Source organism: Camelina sativa, chromosome 14 (assembly GCF_030686135.1).
Source record: "Camelina sativa cultivar CO46 ecotype springtype chromosome 14, ASM3068613v1".
Lineage (NCBI taxonomy): Eukaryota > Viridiplantae > Streptophyta > Magnoliopsida > Brassicales > Brassicaceae > Camelina > Camelina sativa.
Genome location: NC_141893.1, coordinates 14830356 through 14853396, shown reverse-complemented (window position 1 = coordinate 14853396; position 23041 = coordinate 14830356). Strand labels below are relative to the sequence as shown.

At 35.4% G+C, this 23041-nt stretch overlaps 2 protein-coding genes, 1 long non-coding RNA gene and 3 pseudogenes across 3 annotated transcripts; 2 read left to right on the top strand and 4 right to left on the bottom strand.

Annotated features, from left to right (window-relative positions):
* Positions 1–2648: 2648 nt before the first annotated feature.
* LOC147928228 (uncharacterized) lies at positions 2649–3110 on the bottom strand. Its single transcript, XM_087486067.1, has one exon. The coding sequence runs from the start codon at positions 3108–3110 to the stop codon at positions 2649–2651; it is 462 nt and encodes a 153-aa protein (XP_087342193.1).
* Positions 3111–6924: 3814 nt separating this feature from the next.
* On the bottom strand, positions 6925–8506 carry LOC147928227 (F-box protein At1g30790-like; annotated as a pseudogene).
* A 1309-nt stretch (positions 8507–9815) lies between these two features.
* Positions 9816–10976, top strand: LOC104743664 (uncharacterized). Its single transcript, XM_010464715.1, has 3 exons — positions 9816–9842; positions 10312–10390; positions 10495–10976. Exons 1-3 carry the CDS (start codon positions 9816–9818, stop codon positions 10974–10976), a joined length of 588 nt encoding a protein of 195 aa, XP_010463017.1.
* A 1189-nt stretch (positions 10977–12165) lies between these two features.
* LOC104743663 (F-box protein At1g30790 pseudogene) lies at positions 12166–13402 on the bottom strand (annotated as a pseudogene).
* Positions 13403–13669: 267 nt separating this feature from the next.
* On the top strand, positions 13670–15041 carry LOC147928226 (uncharacterized). Its single transcript, XR_015580720.1, has 5 exons — positions 13670–13799; positions 13953–14085; positions 14256–14442; positions 14520–14673; positions 14770–15041. It is a non-coding gene; the product is annotated as an uncharacterized LOC147928226 (long non-coding RNA).
* A 4232-nt stretch (positions 15042–19273) lies between these two features.
* LOC147928225 (cold-regulated protein 27 pseudogene) lies at positions 19274–19992 on the bottom strand (annotated as a pseudogene).
* Between the last annotated feature and the right edge of the window lie 3049 nt (positions 19993–23041).

Here is a 23041-nt window from a genome sequence, read left to right as displayed (position 1 = left end):
CCAGTTGAGAGGCTGGCCGAGATAATTGCGAATAATCCACCCTCCAATGGCTTGGGATGTGTTTCTGTTAAAAGCAGCATCGAAATTACATTTCACCGAAGTTTGAGGAGGGGGCTTCCATTTTATTTGGTCTTGAGGTAGATCCTGAACATTTTCTCTGAGATGCTTTATATTTATCCATTCATTTTTCTCTGCTCGAGCCTGGAGAACAGTTTGAGTTGTACTTTCACGAAAATTGTTAAAAATAGTGTTATTTCGTGCTTTCCAAATTCTCCACATGAGCCATAATGGTTGTAAAGCAATATGGGGAGAGATGTCTTGGCGCCTTGAATATTCAATCACAGATGAGATGTTTTCCTCTGCATTATCGGATAATTGTTCTAAATTTAAAGCAGAGGTGTTTGAGAAACGCCATGTTGATATAGCAAAAGGACATGTGAACAGGGCATGATTTATAGTTTCATCTTCCAGTCTGCATCTACTACATTTTGGATTTATATCCATACCTCTCGATCGCAGTCTGGTCGTTGTAGGTAAGGCTCGTGAGATGGTCCTCCATATGAAGTGTTTTATTTTAGGCATAATGTTTAAAGCCCATAGTTTGTTCTTTAGTTCAATAGATCTGTAGGGAACACCATACGGAGGATTAGGGACATGAGGATCATGTGTAAGTAGCCAGTACCCTGACCTAACAGTGTAATCTCCAGAAACAGAGTAGTTCCCAATCAACTGATCATGTCGATCATGCTTTGACATATAGGTATTTTTGACAAAGTCTTTATCCTCATTTGCAATCATGTGTTCAATTTTTTGGTTGTCCCATGATCGAGAATCCTCTTCTCGGATGATCAGATCTTTGAGTAGAATTTGCTCTTGTGGTAAACGGGGAATCAATGGGCGAGGAGGGTGAGTGTTAACAAAATTATCAATCCCAACTCGTATTGAAAGGCCATCACCAATCACAAACCGTGAACCTTTTTTAAGAAGGTCAAGGCCAGTTAGTAATGAAGACCATCCGTATGATTGTGATCGTTTTGGTGTTGCATCAAGGAGGGAACTATCAGGATGGTATCTTGCTTTCATTACACGAGCAAAGAGAGAGTCTGGGAACTGTATCAAACGCCAGGCTTGTTTCGCAAGAAGTGCATCATTAAATTTCTCCAAATCTCGAAAGCCTAGTCCACCCTCTTTGTTTGAAATCTGTAACTTCTTCCAAGATATCCATGGGATTTTCCGGTGATGTGTGCTTCTATCCCACCAAAAATTCATTAATAAAGATTCAAGTTCAGATGTGACTCCCTTTGGTAGTTTGAAACAGGACATGGCATAGACAGGCATGGAGACTGCAACTGATTTGAGCATTACCTCTTTACCTGCAGGTGAGAGCTTCTTTGTTGTCCAGTGTGAAGTTCTTTTTCTCACTCTGTCAATTATATTTTCAAACATTTCATTCTTCTTCCTACCAAACTGTTCAGGTAGACCAAGATATTTACCCCCTCCTCCATGGTGTGGGATTTTTAATATTGTCTTGTGCCAAAAACTCTTGAACCAAAAGTAATCATAGATTTATCTGTGTTAATCTTTTGTCCAGAATAGTGTTCATAGACATCAAAAACATCTCGCAAGGCTTGACAATTTTTCTTGTGTGCTTTGCAAAAGAAGAGAGAGTCATCAGCAAATTGTAAATGGGTGATGCGTGGTACACCATTACCAATCTTTACTCCCTTAATGTCTCCATCTTTAGCATAGGAGGTAATGAGGTGGCTTAACATATCAGAACATAGAATAAAGAGATAAGGAGACAGGGGATCTCCTTGACGGATCCCCCTTTCTGGTCGAACAAGTCCATGAGGGGAGCCATTTATTAGGACCGAGTACGTGGTTGAACAAACAGCAGCCATAATCCAACTGATCCATTGATCACATAATCCAAATAGCTTGAGTGTTGTTTCTAAAAAGTTCCATTCAACTCTGTCGTATGCTTTGCTTACATCAGTTTTAACAGCCATGTAAGTTTGTGAGACACGTTTTCGAGATTTCAAAGAATGCATTACTTCATGTGCAATCGTAACATTATCCTGAATAATTCTACCCGGAATGAATGCAGCTTGTGATTCAGAGACAATGCTATCAAGATGAGGCTTGAGGCGCTTTACAAGACATTTAGAAATAATCTTGTATAAGACATTGCACAGTGAAATTGGACGGTAATCAGAGAGCGTTGTGGGGTTGTCAACCTTTGGAATTAGACATATATTTGTGTGGTTAATGCCTTGCGTCATTGTAGAGGTTCTGAAAAAATTTTGCACTTCCCTAATCACATCCTTTCCGACTATTGACCAGCAACGTTTATAAAACCTTGCAGTTAGCCCGTCTGGTCCCGGAGCACCTATCTTTCTATCCCCATGTATAAGAATTCCTTGGCAATTATAGAGTGAGATTAATCTGTTCTTTGAAGATCTAGTCTTTGCACATGCGTGAAAATAGCTTGTGTTTTGATCGCCTTCTTCAATGGTTTGGTTTCTACTCTTTTGCTTCCAGTGCTTTTCCTCATCATTGTATGCTTTGGTAAGAGCAATTTGAATGTGTGGCACACGTTGTCTCTCAGTCCGCACGGTACTTTCCATGGCCGTATTTAATTGAGAGTGTTAAGCTCGTATTCGTGTATCCGCATTTAATTGTGATGTATGTTTCAGTTTGGCCATGTTTTTTCGACAGTTTGAGATTCTAGATATGATAGTTGTTGTTTGAATATCTGAATCTTTTTGCCAACCTTCACGAACTGTTTCTGTAAATGTAGGCAGCTCACATAATCTTTTATCAAAGAAGAAGACCCTTTTACGTTTTTCTTTCTTCATATTTAGTTGGAGGGATAGAGGACGATGATCAGAGCCTGAGAAATCCATAAAGTCAAGACTCGCATTTGGGAAAGTAGCTGCTCCAGTACTATTGATCAAACAGCAATCCAAGCAACATCTCATAGTATGAGTATACCGTTCACCAACCCATGTAAATTTATCTCCTCTTGAGTTAAGGTCATCCAAATCACAGTCTGAGATCATACTCCTAAAGTTCCTGAATGTCCACTCATCTCTGTTCGGACCACCCATTTTTTCTTGATTATTTCTAATCTCATTAAAATCTCCAATCAAAATCCAAGGTTCAGTTCGATGAGGAGAGATATCTTTGAGATAGTCCCATAAGTGATGTCTTTCACTCTGGGTTGGATGACCATACAAACAATACAAATAGAAGTTAATATTATTATAGGTTGCTGATACATCAATGAGCCTCTCATCCTTTGAAATTAAGGAGAGGGTCACATTGTTATTCCACATAAGAGCTAAGCCACCACTCCTGCCTAGAGGGGGCTGAGTTATGATGTTAGAAAATCCTAAATCATCCTTAAGTTTACATACCATATCACACTTATTTAAAGTTTCAATAAGAAATAAAACATCACACTTAGATGATTTACATAAACGTTTTATAGTAGTAGATTTTAATGGAGATGCAAGGCCTTGGCAATTCCAGGAAATCATCTTCATGGAGGATCCTCTAGGGGTACCGGGCCCCCCGCGCCTCCGTCGAATCCAATGTTGACCGAGCATGAATCAACCGAACTGTCAATCTTTCCCTGCTTCCGGAGATGGCTCAGGACCGCCCTCTCTTCCGCAGCATTAGCATTGTTGAATGCTGTTTCGAAACTCACCCTTTTGCGTTTGTGAAAACCAATAGGGATCGCATTGTCTGTACTGTCTTCAAAGAAATCCTTTGGCGTGTACTTGGCATGAAGGTATTGAAGACGTTCTGCTGTGAGTTCCGTATCCTCAAAAACACTGGGGATATCCGATGAGTGAGTGGTAATGGGACCATGGTCACAAACAGCATTCTGAGGAGGGGCCATATGAATACCCGGGATATCCACTTCAGTAGACATGGTAGTGGCATCCTTTACATCATCCATATTGTTATCGTCATCCGGATGTTCATCACCATCATTATCATCACCAGGCACATATGGATCCTCACTATCAAAAGTAAGAGGGCATTCTTTGATATCGTGTTTCAAACTACCACATTGGTTACAGAAGTTACGGAGGCGCTCAAAGCGAAACATAATAAGGGTGTTCTCTCCTGGCATGAACTGAACATTTTTTTTGAAACGAAGGGGATTGTCTATATTCCAATCTATCTTAACCCTTACCGAACCTACTTGGTTAACATTCTCATCATAGTCTACTTCTGTCACATACCCTAGACTGTTTCCAAGCCTTCTAGCCATGACATTTGTTAAGTACAGAGTTGGAATACCTTGAATCTGGATCCAAAAGGGAATGATCTTCATCTCATTCTCAGCCAAGTTCGGGTACCAGCGGTGGGTTGTAACCATCCAATCGTTGAACGACCACGGACCACGTCGGAGGACAAGATTCATCGTTTCCTCAGATTGAAAACGAAATTGGACTCGTCCCCCGTCAATGATACGGCCTACACATTCCTCGGGGAATCCCCATACCCGGGGCATCTAGCGGATGAGGGCCCGTAAGTTTTGTTTACGGGGGTTGACATGAGTGACCACAAGAGAGTATCGATTGATAGCAGCGGCTCTAGAAACAAATTTTGGTGGCAGAGTAATTGGGGCATCATCAGTCCCCAAATCAAGATCTTGAACAGATTTTCGTAAGTAATCGCTCATGGTGTGTTTGGGGGTGACAAAGTGATGGTCGGTAATCGGTCGGGTCTGACAAACGGGATTGAAAACAAGGAATTTATATAGAATCAACAATGGCGGTTTTTGTAAGCGGTTATCCCCCGCAGAAACAGGGAAAAAGAAACTGTCAAGTTTAACTGACAGAGATAAACTGCCAACAAAGTTTTGGAAGCAAAGGTATATGATTTTGTCGGTGGAAACATGACTCCTAATCGGAGAAAATTGCCGGCAACGCCGGAAAAAACCCCAAAGGGTATGATCGCCACAATAGTCGCCTCGAGAGAGAACCGACATTTTTTTTTTGTAGGACGAAAGTGAGGGATAACCTGGTATGAATGATCTTATAATTTGTCATAAGATTGTTTAGGATTGCCAATGAGTAAGAGAGAGTGTGTTGTGTTGTCAATTAATATTTAATTAACAGTTTATGTTAAACTTTCATCGAATTAAATATTAAATAATTATGTGTGATGGTGCTTAATATATTTACTAGGTACCCACTTGCACTATGTGCGGGATATATCGATTTAAATAAAGTATTATATGCAAAATTATTATTTGAGATTTAAGATTTATTTTGTGTAAAACAAAATATGTAAATAAAGATTTTTTTGTTTATTCAAATTTGCATTTACTTTCGGTAAAATTCGTTTTACCCGTAAAATATTTGAACTTGGAAAAGAATTTCAAGGTGGCGTAGAAATTTTTGATGTGTTTTTGTGTTTCTAAAAATCAAATTCACATATTTTATGTTTAACATTATCATCTACATCACTATACCATTAAATAGATAAAAAAAAAAAAACTTTTTAGACTAATAGATTTAATTTAAACTAATCATAAGTTAAAAAAATGCAATGAGAAAGATGTATAAAAGTGGTAAATAAATGTTTAATTTTTTTATTGTTTGTGAAATGTAATTTATTTCTAATAATTAAATATGTTACAAAAATTGATAATTAAATACATTTCTGGATTTTAATTGTTGATTAATTTTTTCATTTTTTTAAACTTATAGAAAAAACATTATCTTATATATGTCAATGATATATTTATGTAAACAATAATGAGGTGAGAGCAAAGGATTATAGTTTTTTTCTTTTTTTTATAATAAATACAATGGCAGAAAGTTGTAAATAAGTAGAATGTTTTGAGCGTTATTTGATAAAAATGGTCTGAGCTCTATAACACTAACACATCAGCTTTTTTTTAATTGTGTTTCTCTATTAATATATAGGGGATTATTTATAAAAAGCTAACATATTAAATTAATATATCAAACTATAAAAATCAGGTTATTGTATTAATAACTAAATTTGATATTATTTATTAATTATTATGAATTAAAGAGAAAGAATTTCTTATTCTTATAAGGAGTTCTTAATAAAGTACCCCAGGCCTCGTCTCTCTTCTTTTTCTTCTTTTTGTATTATTTAATTAGTTTTTAATAGAAGATTTCTGGTTAGAAGACCACCATTGTGGATGGCCTAACCAATTTAGACTAAGAGTTGTTAGTGTAAGAGTAGGTAGCATAACATTGCTTGTAGAAGTGAGTCAAGTACCTAGAATTATGGTCTAGTAGAAAGTCATTATTAGAGCATTCCCATCCCACATACTGTGGGGATGAGTGTCAAAAAACAATAATAATATAAAATTAAAAGAAGGAGAGAAGCTTTAATTTTGAGATGGAGTGTCTCTGCAGAGACACAGATGAGAGAAAAAATGCCCAGCTGGTGTATTCTTATTGGTGCTGAATAATAAATTAAATTAAGTTATAAAAATAATATATATCTATATAAAAAAAAACTTTGAGACATCCAAAACAAGTATGACCAATAATAGTGCTCTTAGAGTCTATATAAGTGAGTGTAGTGCAGCAAGTGATGAGAATCACTATGTGTGTTGTGTTTGCAAGTGGAGAGAATCCTTGTGATCCGAAATATTAATGTACAAGATTAAAAAAAAAATTATTTTCTCTCTTACTAGTAGTTTATTAATTTGTGTTCTTACGATTGAATAGTGATGTGCTTCTGTTATCAAGAGAGAATAAAAACAGAGCACAAAGGAGAAACTAGAGTCTAGAGGAGATATGCTGAGCCTCTCAGTGAAACAGAGGAGAAACATGAAAATGCAACAGGGAATCGCAAAGGTGTCTTTTTATTTATTTTTATTTTGGGGGTCTTCTTTCCAAACACAGGATCAATACTAGGTCATTGCTTGCCAGAATCTTCCACAGCAAGTAAAAGAGTTGTGTTCAATACTAAAATCACCAGAAATAAGACTAGAAAAGAACACTTGAAAATATAAGCAACAAATGCAAATCATGAGTCCTACTAAAGTTTGTCAAGCTCTTAAATCAAGATGCTACTTTAACAAAAAAAAAATAAAAAATCAAGATCCTTAGAGAAAAGGATACATAAAAACAGATCATAGAGAGGCAATAGTTTCGACGCGTAACGGCGCCTAAACTCTTCATCATCAGCAATTCCTAGTAGCCTAACTCTTCTCATGTCTTTTCTATCAATAACAAGGGATCTGGAGAAAGAATTCTCTCACATAAAAAATCCAGCGACATGAAAAGGGGGATTGTGTGTGTAAATTTCAGTCGCCGGAGCTGTCGCTAGCGACATAGAAAAGAACAGGGCCATTGTAGTAAAATATGTAGTATGGCTGAACATCATATGAGAGGCGTTTTGGTGCAAAAATGATTTCACCAGCCTTGTTGGTCCCCGGGGAAGTGATATTCCTACCCATCCCCAAAGAGAAAGGAAGCTCAAATGTTTGCTGGGACCAATCATGTGTCGTCGCATCTTCCAGTATCCATAAATCAAACCTACGGAAATCAGCATGAGGGTGTCTTGCAATGGAAGCTAGCTTGCCTTTGTATTCTATGAGAATAGATTCACCCTCCCAGCAAACAACAGCCATAGGCGCTTTGACAAAGCTCAGCCTCTCATATCTAACATCAAAACACACAATCACCGGATTTTTAGTTCGGGTTGGGGTCCAAGCAGCATAATACACGAAACCATTGATACATTTTGATTTGGTAACAGTGAAATGAGGCGGGCTGGTAAACCTATTGCGTGTCCATGAAGATTCTCCTCCTCCAAGTGTTAAAACCTCGTAAAGTAGAGAATCATGAGGCTGATGAGGATAAGACACCATGGTCAATGCTTTGAATTGATCTCCAACAGGATCGTATCCCCAGGATGTGCGTGCCCCGGCACATGGTAGGATAGTGAAATTGTTGGTGTTGGGGTTACAGACAAAGAATGGACCACTGCTAGTACACCCGATTAAGCCATGAACAGATTGACAGGAGGAGGCGTTAGACAAGTACACTGAAGGTATTGTCATATGGAAAGTGGTTGCCAAAGAAGAAGATTTCTCATCTTCGTAGGAAGACGAGAAGACGATTAAACGCCAGTCATTAACCTTGGCTTGTGAAGCGCCGCAGAAAGCGATTGTAAACCGCGACCGGATCGTGGAGGACACAGCGTAGTAAGAATTGACAAACCTTTGGTTTCAGATGATGGAAGACCACATCTTTGATACACATAGGAACTTCATAAGAGACTTGGCAGGCAATCTAGTGAGTATAGCCTCCTCTAGGTCAAGAGGGATGGGATCTGCCTCAATACGTCGTCTCTTCTCGCGTTGCATGGCGCCTACCAAAAACAAACTGTAGATTCGACTCGGCAAAGGAAGTTCTGAGCAGAGGAGATATGTCAAAAGGGAGTTTTTGTTTTTATGAGCTTATACTTAAGATCTGGGGAGCAAACCTTCCATTGTTGTTTTCTTATGTTGTATTATACAACTTTAAGAGAGAAAACAAAAACAAATAAAACCCAGCCGTTTGTGAGGGTTTAATTCCTTTTTTTCCTGTTCATGATAAATCTTCAAAGATTACGTGGATTATTTTCACCCGATGTGAATATGATCAGGTAGTCAAACATAATTTTATTTATGATGTCGAACCTAATTCTCATGTCAAATCCATTTGGGCTTGGTTTACGGTCTAATTAATATTATATTGTTGTTTAATGTTTTCACTTTTCATTGATAAATTTTATACAATATTAGTCTATAGATCATAGACTAGCAAATCTATATATAGTTGATGTGACTTGTTTATGATCAAAGACTAGCAAAACTAAATAGTTGATGTGACTTGTTTATGTACAGTTGAAGACTATTTGGTCTTCTAGCCTTTCTCCAAAGTCTAATGGCATATAAACCTTAAAGAGTAATACTAAAGATGCGTGAGAGTTGTATTCCAACTCTTGTCGTCTGATAGTACAAAATATCTTGAAAATACGAATAATATGCCACTAATGTAATACTAATATGTTTGAATCAAAAATAGAGGGGGAGAGAGCTTGTGTAAGTCTCTCTCACAGACGCTTCTTTCCTTCTCCATGTCTTGATCGTCTTGGAGCTTCGTCTTCTTCTTCACTTTCACTCGCTTCGTTTCTTAAACTGTTTCCGACCTCGAACTGCTCCATGTCATGTGATGCATCCTGATTTTGTTGATCCGTCCCCACTCCTGTCTCCTCGCTTCTCTCAGGTGTTTTCCGGTTGGCTGGGCCAGGACGTGCTGATGATGTTGCTGGTGGATAATACATCGGCCTAGAGTCGTTGTTCCCGGATCAGATATGATACTCTCATCTTTTTGCCAATCATCTTTCCCGATTAAGTCACTTTGCTAATTCTCCAGCTCTCGTTCCTGCTAAATAGTGTCATCATGTCACTTAACAAAACTTTTCTTGTTAGCTTCAGTTCAAATCAAATGATGCAAGAATGAGAACTTTTAAATATCTCACCATCAGAGTTTGAATTCACTTGGTACATATAGAGAAGGCAGGTCTTGAAATTGCCAGAATATTTTTCGAATATGGAAACCAACAATAGCTATCAAAGTCAATAAAATGTATCATTACCTTAACTTGTTAATATAAAAATTCGGTAATTATGGAAAGTTTATGGATTCTCCCGTTGTATATAAAAGATTTAACGATGCCAGTTGTACAAATCTTCTTTTTCTCCATTGAGTCTCAGTTTAGGGCTTTCTTCTTCTTTTCACCAAGCTTCCTTCACAATGGCGGAGCCAAACCAATCCGTCCGGGTACTTTTTCCTCTCTCTCTCAATCTCTCAATCTATCTATCCATATATCATCCAAAAAATAAATTTATCCGGGGCAATAATATTAAATTATTATTTTATTATTTTTTAAATAAAATTATATCAATTAAAATATTTGATTAGTTTTGTCAACTTAAAATAAGTAATAAAATTTTGTTTTATATATAGAATATGAACTTGTTAACATAAGAAATATAAACAAATTAAGTTATTGTATTGTATTTGTATGATATTTTAGTATTATACACAACACAAAACTTGTATCTAAAAAGAAAATAGGGTAATGGGGGCAATAAAAAATATTTGAGCAGAGCCATACTTAAAAACTCACGTAAAATAACACTAATCTAAAAAAATTTACCCGTGGCAAGTGCTCCTGTTAACCGTAACGTACGTCCGCCCATCTCTCTCTCTTCAGTTGCTAAATGATTAGCTTGTGTAAATTTTGCAGACTTGCATACTAAAAGTCGATCTAAAGTGCTGCACCGGTTGCCAAAAAAAAGCAGGCATCAAGTTGAAGAGTATCTCTGGTAATAAGAAAAAGTCCAACTTACTTTTGAACTGCTTCTTGACTCATATATATAAGTCTTATAACATGAGATAATTCTTAATACTTTGTTTCCAATGAAAACAGGTGTAAACGAAGTGGAGTACAACAGAAAAAAAGGGCTCATGACAGTCACAGGTAACGTTGAACCTATGACTCTGGTTCGTAAACTTAATAAATGTGGCAAAAAAACAGAGCTCTTCTCAGTTAAGTACCAGATTGAAGATGATGATCTAAAGAGCGACGATGAAGATGAAACTTCTTCTTCTGACTCTGCTAGTTCATATAATGATCCTAAACCCATGCAACGTGAATTGCTAGAGAAGATGAAGCAGAAGAACAAGAGAGGGCTACGAAAAAAACTTTCTTTTCTATTGTGTTTGACCAGTAAATCAAAGGTTGTACAGCCTTTACCGATGCGAAACCGAAACTGGCATGTCCCATCAAAGTTTCAGAATGGTCCTCCGCAGTTGTGGCCTCCGCAACCGTTGATACCCTATTCACAAATCAGGCAACCACAACTACCACCAATGATGCCGCAACAACCACAAGTTCCAAAGAAGCTGTGAATGTACCAGAGAAGGTCTAGCTTCAGTTCAGGGCTTTACTCAACCGGGTCTCTTTTAACTATACTGATTTTGTGTTTGGAGAGATTCACAAGATAATATCAGTATTTAACATTTTTTTCTTTAAAATAAAAGATAATTTATGAGAGTATTGCGACCAATGTGCGGACACTGTATGATAGAGAAACAACTGTCTGCTAACAAGTCGAACCAGGTCAAAATGCCGAAATACGTACGTTTCATAAATGCTTTTTCTTTGTCGTAATACGAACAGAGTGGTAGTGCATGTGTGATGACAACAAACACATTTCTACTCTCTAGACTCTAGTCATCACAGACCCTAAAAAGGTAAAATAAGAACTATATTTGTCCGCAGATTATATAAATCTTTTGTTGATGCATGATACAATTGTGAATGATTAGACCAAACAAATACAAACAACAAAGGATCACAAATATCGGTATATGTCGATCATTTTTCTCGTGTTTTATTTTTTCGTTTCTTTCTGTTCAAACGTCATCACAAGCTTATTCGTATCTCTAGCGACATCGGTCGCTTGATCAGCACTTCATCCAGGTGATGAAGCTACCGGGACTCTCGAGCTTGTTAGTGTCAATGCGCTTGATTCTTATGAATCCTTGCTTAGCCAAAACTTTGGAACATGTGTTTTTTGAGACACGTCCTGCGACAAGTGAGCTCTAATTAGTAATTATCATTCCTGATATTCCATGTGATTCTGCTTTCTAGACACTCCTTTCTAATTCTGAGTCTTACAACTGCGGGACACACAAATGATATGTACATGAATATGAAGGACACATGTGCTTACGTATTGAGAGTGAACTTAGCAGAGATCCTAAAAAGTATTTGTAAAGATTCTACTATCAAAAAAGTCCTGATCAGAGAGTGAACTTTTTAGAAAACCACCACTCAGCTGCGTCTATACTCTAGGGAAAATTGTTTTGATTGCAAAATGTAAAATGTTCCAATTAATCTTAAAATTAAAAAGAAAAACAGAACAAAAAGAAGAAATAGACATCTATAAATTTTGAGCAGGGATTCTGTACCCATCATAAAAATTAATCACTATAGAGACTATGGTTTTATAAAAAATAAATTTGAGCAAATCCCATAGTATCAAGCCAATTTGTTAGGTACATAAAATCAACACGTATATGTTGAGTACGAAAAAACAAAGAGGGCCATATCCGTGAATTAAAAAAGTTTACAAAGACCTAATATTTTCAACATGTTCTGGTGATATATAGACGTTACATACACCAACAATCTTTCCAATTCCATAACAGTGCCTAAAACTTTCATCATCAGCAATTCCTTCAAGCCTAACTCTTCTAATGTTGCTTGTTTCTACATGGTAGTAGAAAATGTAGAAGGGTTGAAGATGGTAGCGTGACAAGATTTTTGGGGCTAGAATGATCTCCCCAACCTCGTTAGTGCCTGGAAAAGACAACTGAAAACCCCCAACATAATCCCACAGAGAAAATGGAATCTCACATGTTTGCTTTGACCATTCGTGTTTCTCCATGTCTTCTAACACCCACAAATCAAAACTATGGAAACGTGCCAAAGGGTATCTTACAATGGAAGCTAACTTCCCTTTGTATTCCATCAAAATCGAATCATTCCACCATCCTACGACATCCCTAGGTGCTTTGATAAAATTTATCTTCTCTGATCTAACATCAAAACAAACGATCACTGGATTCATATTTACTTTTGGAGTCCAACCACCATAATACACAACCCCGTTGATGCATACTTTCATAGTTAGAGGGGAATAAGGTGGAACATTGTTGTTACCTCTGATTTGCCTCCATGAATATAATTTTTTATCACCTTTTAGAGTTAGCACCAAGTGCTCTACACCATCATTATTAGGTATGCGCGAAGAAATGAGTGACAAAGCTTTGAACTGATCATCCACCGGATCATACCCTAAACATCTGCCTCTCATATCAGGAGCGCGGCGTGAGGGTAAGCTTGGTAAGACAATGACTTGTCTGGTGCTAGGGTTACATACCATGAACCCACCTACAAGTGAACAGCCTATGAAGCCACGGACGGAAACACACCTTGACGCAGGGTTGCTACAAACGCTTAAACATGGTATTGTCATACGGTGATTGGTTATTAAAGAAGAAGATTCATGTCCCTCGTGTGAAGACGAGAAGAAGAACAAGCGCTTCTCCTCACGCTTGGCGAATATGCCGTTGGTGAAAGCGACTATAAACCGTGGTCGTGTCGAGGAGATTGAGTAGAAGGAATCGATGAACCCTTGGCTACGAATAATGGACGACCACGACTTAGAAACGGATTTGAACTTCATAAGAGACTTGGCTGGCAACCTGGTGAGAATCTCCACTGTTAGATCAAGAGGGATATGATCTATCTCCTTGCGTTGTTTCATGATGACGGCTGCCCTAGAATCTTCTACTTGTTTTGTTTACTTGGTCCAAGCCCAAACCGAGTGGGAAGCCCAAACCGTCATATCTCTTGTAGCTTGCTTGTGATTCAGGCTTTCTCTTCACATCATCAGGGCATCTCCAACGGGGTCTCTTTAGCATGGTCTCTTGAAAAAAAGTGTTGAAAAACAAAATAAAACTGCAGGATCGTCTCTGAAAACAGAGTTTTTGGAGATGGTAAGAGACGCTACGTGGCGGTCTCTAATTGGTCAAAAATTTAGACAATTTTTTTCTTTTTTTTTCTTTTTGATCTTTCTCTTTCCCGAGTTTTCTCTCTTTCTTGGCTCTGGTGGTCGAGAGACGATGATGGCGAAAACGAAGACATGCTTTATGCTTCTCCTGGTACGATTCTTCTTGTTTTTGTTGGTAAATCTTGATGAATTAGGGTTGTTTATATATGATTAATATTAGGGTTATTTGAATTGGGAATTAGAAAATTAGGATTCTTTGTAGTTTGGATTTTAATCGGAAGAATGGGTTTGACGAATTTCATAGCGACGGGGGTTGGAGTAGGCGCCGTGGTGTTGCTATTGAAGGGCCACGTCAAGCAAACTGCCACCGTCGTAAGTGGTAACGTCAAGCACATCCGCCACTGGTTCGAAGAAGAATCCTCCGCCGCCTCCAAGTGGTAAGTCTTCTCTCTGTTGATTCCTTATGATTTCTCCTTTGCGAAGGTGTGTTATCTTGGTTTGGTGGGGTTTGTGGTTTCGTAAACCGGTTCACTCTCTCATTTTTGATTTTTTGCCGTGAGCTTAGTTGTGTTGGAAAGCTTATGGTATGAATATGATATAAGTGCAGAGGAATTTTGATGATTGTGAGAGAGTGATCTTATTGATTTAATGGTGTAACATGAACTGAGCTGAGCGAGTGATCTAGTAGAAAATATTGTGATCATTTGTGTTAATTGGCTGATCCATCTGTTTAGTGGTGTTTGGGAATCCTAAACTTCATAGGCAGCCATCACATAGGCTTTTGGGGAATTCAGGTGAGAAGAAACTGATCCCAGCCCTAGAATTTTACTGTCAATTAGATTGTATTCTAATAGAGTTAAACTTCACTCAGGTCTGAGAAAACTCAGTTAGCACATACTCCTTCTGTCACTACGCATGTTTGTTGTTTCTCTCCTACTTTAATATGGATTAACTTTTATGGTGTCTTGTTCACCTCTCAAATGCATGAGATGAGATTTTATTTTCTTTCAGCATTAACTATTGAGGTACTATGTCTCATACTGCCATTGGTATATTCATTTTTGTATCTATGTTAGTCCAGTTTCTATGTTGCAGCAAAAACAAGGTTAGATGCTTTGCAGGCTAATCAAAATCGCAGAGGAATTCAACGTTGCTGTACATGACCAACCAAGGTATACTTTACACTAGATTAATATAACGACATAAAACATCGACTCAGGTGGTAGAATGTTCATATCAGATCGAAAGAAGTCAGCAGGTGGAATATGCCAAATCAAGATTACAACTAAATGTTTTTTTTTTAATTTATGCCTTTTTTTTTCTTTCAAATATGCTTATATGTCATGTTTATGTTCAATTTTATGAAATGCAATTATTTCTCAGTATTATAAAATATAAAGTGAATTCTACTTAAAATATTATTTTTTAATTCTAAATTCTAAAGAAACCCATATGGTTTTCTACCATTGGAGACATATAAATTTAATTCATATCAAAGAGTCTCTTAACTTAAAAAGAAACAAAAATTATATATAGAATAATGTTCAGAGACAATGAAAGTCTCTTTGCATTGGAGATGACCTCACTGTTGCCATAGTTCTGCTCGGATTAGGTTGCAAACTCAAATCCATGCACTTAGGATTAGGGTTGCAGAACACTGAGAAACGTCAATGACTAACATTTATGCAGTTCTTAAATCTTCTACCTCAATAATTACTCTTTTCCGGGATCTGATTTTTACTCTGTACTACTCACTACACGATAACCTAACCTTATTGATAGAGAAGCCTTTTATGTTTAGGAAAGACCTATTACTTGGAAGAAGAAAAAAAAAACTCACTAATGCAATCTCATATAGCACACATTCATCTCTTCTTTTATTTTTCAGTGGGACAACCATATTCCATAGAGAAACAATAGAAATGATACACATACAGAATTTTGAAAAACAAAACTCGAGTTTCAGGGAATCTTGAAAGAATAGTTTCGGGTACCTAAAAAAAAAGAGATATACCAGACTGATACTCCGGAACAGGTCTGCCGGAATGTAGTACAATCAAAGAAGAACCATCCAGTGAGAAATTAGCAAAGCTCGTGAGAATATTTAAAGGAATACTGAGATCATGCTGCATCAATCTCCATGTTGTCCACAGATAGAAGTTCTTGGAAGTAATGCATCATTTCCTCTAACGCATCATTGTCTTCAGCTCCATCAGGAATCGCATTGCCCTCCGGTTCTTCCATAATTGCTTCAATGTCCCTCATTGGCTGATCTTCAGCTACACCATCACCAAAGGTGCCCCATAAGAGGTTGAGATTCATCAAACGGTTGAGCTAGAGTCGAATCATCTCCAGGGTTATAAACCATATGACTCACAACCACAAGAGATTGTTGAGAAGGGAGGCGGTATTCGTACTGATGCCATCCACGTCTTCGCCCAATACTCAACACAGTTTCAAAGAATCTTGAAAAAAGTAAACTTAAAACAAGAATACCTCTGGCTCTAAGAACTAGTTTGCTGAGACTGTGCTATATTGAAACGGAAGCGACGAAGACGAGAGGCCAAGGACGAAGACTATCGGCTAAAGCAGTATCGCCGTAAAGTGAAGAGTTAAGCGACGGAGATATTTGAAAGAGAGAAGTTGAAGAAAGAACGATGTGGTAAGTGAGGGGAATTAGCGCCGCCGTTGGAAGAAGATACGTCGTCGAGTATATCCGCCTTTGGAAAGAAGCTACGTCGTCGAGTAGTGCCGCCGTTGGAAAGAAGATACGTCGTTAGAGTGCGAAATCCCGAGTTGTTCGACGACGGCGGATATGATTCTGTTACGGAGGAGTTGCGGCGCAAGATACTCCGGTGGCGGAGTTAAGGAGGAGGAGAAGAGATTATCATCGGAGAAGTTGTAACAGAGAGAAGTGAATCGATCTTGGAGTCTGTTAAAAGTTCGTTACGCGCTACAGTAACCCAATTATATATCGGTTTGGTTAAAGCAAACCGGTCAAACGTTCCTATTTTGATTAATTTAAAAGCTTCCTTTTTTTCCGATTCTTTTGGTTCGATGTTATTTAGCTTTGGTTTAGAAATAATTAAGAATATGAATGAGATCAATACCGGAATTTAAGACTTTATTTGTTTTACCACCCGAGTACAAAGACGTTGAAAACAAATTATTAGTTTTTTTGGGTGGGATTTTTATCATCACCTTGCTATTAGTTTTTTTACTTATTGAGTTGAGTGAATTATTATGATAACAATGCATTTTTTTTTTTTAGAAATACCAGCATACATAGTAAAAATCTACTAAAAGATACTATTATTGTACCACCATGTTCTTAATGAAAACTTAAGTTTTAAAAAATCTTCACATTTTCCCGCATATGAATGTAATTATAAAAATATTGTATGTATTACAAAGGGGATGGAGTCAACACAATTTTACTTTGAACTCTGATGACAGAAAAAAATAAAAATTCATATACTTTTGGTTTATGCCCGAATAAACTACTTCACATCATTATATTATAAATTTAATTCATTTATTAACAATATGTTTTTATATCTATATATTCTTTTAGCCTTCCCCAATTTTTAAAACTCTAACGTATAACTTTTGCGTAACTGAAATTTGTATCTTAGTAAATATTGCATATATTTTCATACTTACAATATATTGAGAAAATGACACTTGATGTTTTTTTTATTGAACCATATAGAAACTGATGAAATAAAAACACACGTCAAAATCTTTAGTCGATTAATGCAAGCCATAATCGAGTTAATTATAACTAGGTTAAATATGCGCTACCCCGTAGGTATTTTTTATTTTTGTTTTTTCGTATAAATACAATTTATAAACTTGTAATTGATCTCTGTATTAAATGGAACTTTATGATTGATTATATAGTCGCTTTTAGGGGCATTCACAGAAATGCCCATTTTTCTATGTCTCTTTTAAAATCCCTTCCATGTTGACCATTTTTAAAACTACCTTTTTTTATGTACAAAATGACCAAATTACTCTTTTACGAGTGACAACAAGAATGTACAGTCATCAAAATCGAAAATATTTTCCCGCCAAAAAAAAAATCCCGCCAAAAATTATTTTTTTCCAGACAAAATCGAAATTTTTTTCCCGCCAAAAAAAAATTTTCCCGCCAAAATCGAAAAATTTTTCCGCCAATTTTTTTGAAATTTATACATTTTAAAAACATTGTAAACGCTTTTAAAAACCTTGTAAATGCTTTTAAACACCTTTCTTTTCTTTTTTTTTTGACAACAGAGAACCTTTTAAGCACCTTGTAAAAACGTTTACAAGGTTTTTAAACACATTGTAAAAGTGTTTACAATTTGTTTAAAAACCTTGTAAACGTTTTTACAAGGTGCTTAAAAGGTTCTCTGTTGTCAAAAAAAAAAAAAAAAAAAAAGGTGTTTAAAAGTGTTTACAATGTGTTTAAAAACCTTTTTAAAAACCATTTGAAACCTTTGAAAAATCTTTTAAAAGCCTTTACAAGGTGTTTATAAGGTAAAAACCTTATAAAACCTTTTAAAAGCCTTGTAAATTTTTTTTGGCGGGAAAATTTTTTTCGAAATTTTTTTGGCAGGAAAATATGTCGGAAATTTTTTTGGCGGGAAAATTTTCTTTTTTTTATTGATTAAAATATTTTTCATCTAAGGGTAAAATAGTCATTAAAAATTAAAGGAGGGCAAAAATAAAAATGACCAAAAAAGGGGTATTTTTTAAAAAGGGATATATTAAAGAGGGTATTTTTAACAAATTCTCTCGCTTTTATCGGCACAATCAACAAAAGCTAAATATATTTTAAAACATTATATACTATGACTACTCATATAAATAGTATATCACTTTCACAACGTTCAATATTTGTTACTAAATTAAATTTTTCATTATGCAAACCTACATAAAATTTTGGTTACTATGATCTCTCTACTATGAAAATAGAACTAACACATGCCAATTATGAAGTTATTTATATCTTATTTTATACCTCACCAAATTAATTACATTTCGTTTAGTCTATATTTCTTAATTTTCTACCAAAAAAAACCTATATATCATACTTATGCATTGATTACCTTATATATGATATATATTTTGAAAACTACCTATGCTTTTTTTATTTTAAACTAAACTTTTTTCCTTTTTTGTGAATTTTTTTAAAACTCACTTTTTATTGTTGTAAAAAGACAAGTTCTGTCCGTCTTCACTTCAAAATAAAATTACATATTTAATTAAAAAATATATTATAAATTGTATTTTCATGATTTAGATTACCATTTCAATTAAAAAAAACATTAGGGTAGTTTTGAAAAGAAAAAAATATTGTAGATAGTTTATTAAAAAAATCTTCTTGGACCAAAATGGTTGTCTAGAGTTTTAATAACTCATTTACATTGTAAATATTGTTAGATTGATTTTTTTATAGTTTTGGTATTAAAAAATAGTTTCATCGAGTCAATTAGATCAGTTGATTAGACGGTGAGTTTAAGAGTAACCACAAAATACAACACATAAACTTCAAGAAAACAATAACATTTAGAGATAATGAAGCAAAGTCCACTTATGATAGCATTTAACATTTAGGCTCCTGCCGAAGAATTAGAAGCATCACTCTTCAAACTTCAGAGCCGCTCCCTTGTACAAATAAGAGCCTCCACTATCGTACTCATCCATCTCCTTTGCTAATTTACAAAAAAAAAAAAAAAAAAAAAGAATTGAAACAGCATATATAAACAGAGGAATAAGACTCATCATAATAAATTAATACCTTCTCCAACGCTGATTTGGTCGTGGTCACGCAAATGAGAGCATATCTGCTTGAGAGTTGAGGCTGAACCAGAGCTGCATATGACCATTACTGTCTTCCCATTTGAGCTGATCACTTGACTTTCGAGCTCGGAACTACCTTCACCCTTTACCTGAATTTGTGCCTTTACTAAAGGTTTATAATGCTTGATCCATGGACTCCTAAGAAACTCATGAGAACCACCACTGTGTCTTCTGTTACTCCGATGTTCAGGTTGTTTCACATTAATCTTCTACTAGAAAACATCCTGAAGAACATTGAACTAATTGCCAAAACATATAGACAAAATGAAAATTTCTATGAAAAGTGATATTACAACTTCAGCTATAATTAAAAAAAAAACAATGTCTTATACCTGTTCTTGAGACGGTATCCTACCGCTGCTACCGAAACTCGTTGATTCGGATACATTGTCCTTCTTCCCGAGAGCACCAAGGGAACTATATAACTGATCTACGAATGAAGTTTCCATTGATTTAAGATATAAACTATGCTTCTCATTAGTCCATTCGGTATCCATATATTCTTTCCCCGCAGAGTATCAGACTGACAGAAACTCATCAGTTAATTACAAAAAAAAACGAGTTTGTCACAAATTTGTCATCACACGAGTACACAACTCAAGATTCTTTGTAAAAAGGCTAATCTATAACAATCTAATCATCTCTATAATGAAGCATGAACATCAAAAGCAAGTAACTACTTCGTTCTCCAATGCCAAATTCATCAACAAGACTGTGTAAATCGAACAATTTCAAAACATATGTTCCACAATAATCAACACAAACGAAACTAATTCCATCAAAAAACGTAATGCCGCCATTACAAACGAGGAATTGGGTTATGCAACCAGCTCTTTTCTTATTCCAACGGCGATGATTTCAAAGGTGAGAAAGAGAGAAAGAGTAAATATACAAAACTATTTGGAAGAAATCTACTATAATCAGATCCAAGAAAAACATAATTTCCTCAGTTCTAATATACATCAATGAGGAATCAATACAGAACAATTATCTTGGAAACAAAACCCAGTTTGATATAAATCACACAAACAACAGAATCCAAAGAGGACGAGGACAAGATTTGAGTAATAACAAACAAAACTTGGATGGAAAGTTAAAAAAATTTGGGCTAGAAAGTAAATTAGAGTTAAAAATTCACAAGTTCATCAATCAATCATCGTTCGTCGCTTCTTCTATAGGGTTTTAATATTTTTTTAGAATCGTAAATATTGACAGGTAAGCAGAAAATCAGCTTAGCTGTATTAATTTAAATGTTTTTATTGGTTAGAAATTTTAACTGAGTTGTCAATAGATTCAATATTAAGATTGATGTGTCATGCTCTGGAGAGAAACATTCAAGTTTTATTGTATTGATTCTGCCATATGTGGAATATGTTGAATTCTCAGGGAGTTAATTACTAGATAGGGATTTATTTGAGTGGTGTTTATAGGTTTTGTCATTTTTCTAAATACTTAAAAAAAATATCACTTATTTATATTTAAAAACACAAATTTACACATGATGTTTGGGTTTATTAGGTTTCAGTTTTTTTTAGGGTATAGTTTTTGTTATTAAGTATGTGTTTTATGAAAAACAACTCTGAAATATTTCATATTTAAAAATAGTAAAAATGGCAAAATTGAAAATTATTGAGACAAATGGCCAAAGCAAAAGATTTGGCTCAATAAATGGCATTTTGTGTAAGAATCCCATTCTTCCATAAGTTTAATTATATAATGAAAAATCGATGAAGAATGGATTTTTTTTTAAATTTTTTTAATGTTGTTATTTCAAAAAAATTCAGAATAATTTTAGAATTTTGCATATATACTACCTTAACTTATGGTATTTTTCGAAACTTCCCAAAAGCCGAGAATGATAACCGATACAGTTTCACCTTTTCCAACTGTATCAACTATTGAACAAAGTTGTAGGTAAGAAGAGTTTTTGATTTTACTGAACCAAAAAAAAAGAATGTTTTTGACTTTACTGAACAATAAGCTTATATTTGGTTCAGTAAAATCAAAAACATTCTTTTTTTCTCTTATCCTTCTCTGCTCTGCCTTGAACGCCGTTTTTTTTCGTTCTAATTTATACTACATTTTAGTCTCAGAACTTACAAAATTAACTATACTATTCATATTTATTTCAATCCATAGGATCAGGGTGCATCGACACTCCCTCCTACTTAGCTTCATCCGAGCGACTTTTGATCATGTTGTGCTTAGCTTAAGCCATGATATATGATATATCGGTATATCACAAACATGCATCAAATCTAGCTGCAGTATAATCCACTATGTTTTTTTGTTTGTGTAAGTGAGATTTAACTTCATACAAACTTAAGATAACCTGAGTTCAGAAAAATCCGGGGATGGTAACCTTTGGTATGACTATGAGAAATCAACCTAACCCTTTGTGTTGGCTCTTAGGCTTAGCTGATAAGAATGTGTTTGTTAGGGCTGTTGATTAACATGAATGAAAAAATACAGAACCGACTACTTTTCAAATGAGAGAAGAAAGTGAACCTTAGTGGTAGTGAAAAGAACAAGAGTATCTGACTTGTTTTTGAATTTAAATTAAGGTCTAGTTAACAGAAGATGTTAAAAGTTCACTAACATTGTGCAGATCACAACGAAAAATCTTGTATCTATTTTGCTTGCTTAATTCATGAAAATGTGAAGTTGAGGTTTTTTTTTTTGTTACCATTTTCCCATTATGAAATAACTATCTATTTATAATAAATAATTTTCTAGTTATATTATTAGATATAATTAAGATGATATATATATATATACACACACATATATAAGTTGTGCTTTGTGAAAGTGCGTTTTAAGTTGTGTTGTATGGGAAGGAAAAAGATTCGCAAAAAGAATTATCTATGTTATATTGATTTTTTTTTCTTATGAAAAGAAGTTTTACCTTTCCATCATGAAATTGTTCAATATGTTTTAATTTTCCTTACACCGGAAAGATTCTCTCTCTTTTTTTTTTTTTTTGCTAACTTGTAAAATATCTATTCTCTCTCTTTTCTTTTCCATATAATTTTCTAAAAGCAAATTAAATACTCGCATAGTAATTTGACTTTGGTAAAAGAGGATGTTTTCGAAATTGGATGGGAAGCCGAATAATTAGTGTTTGGGTCATGGTTCAATATGGTCGGATTGAATCGAACCAGGTGAAACTGTCTAAATACGTTTCATAAATGCTTTGTCTTTGTAGTAATACGAACGAGTAGTAGTGTTAGTGCATGTCTCTAGTCACCGAAGACCCTAAAAAGGTAAAATGACAACTATAATTGTCTGCGCATATTATGATCTTTTGTTGATGATAACATTGTGATTAGACCAAACAAATACAAATGCCATTCGTGTTTCTCCATGTCTTCTAACACCCACAAATCAAAACTATGGAAACAAGCAAAAGGGTATCTCACAATGGAAGCTTACTTCCCTTTGTATTCCATCAAAATCGAAGCGTTCCACCTTCCTACGACATCCCTAGGTGGCTAGGTGCTTTGATAAAATTTATCTGATCTGATCTAACATCTAAACATACGATCA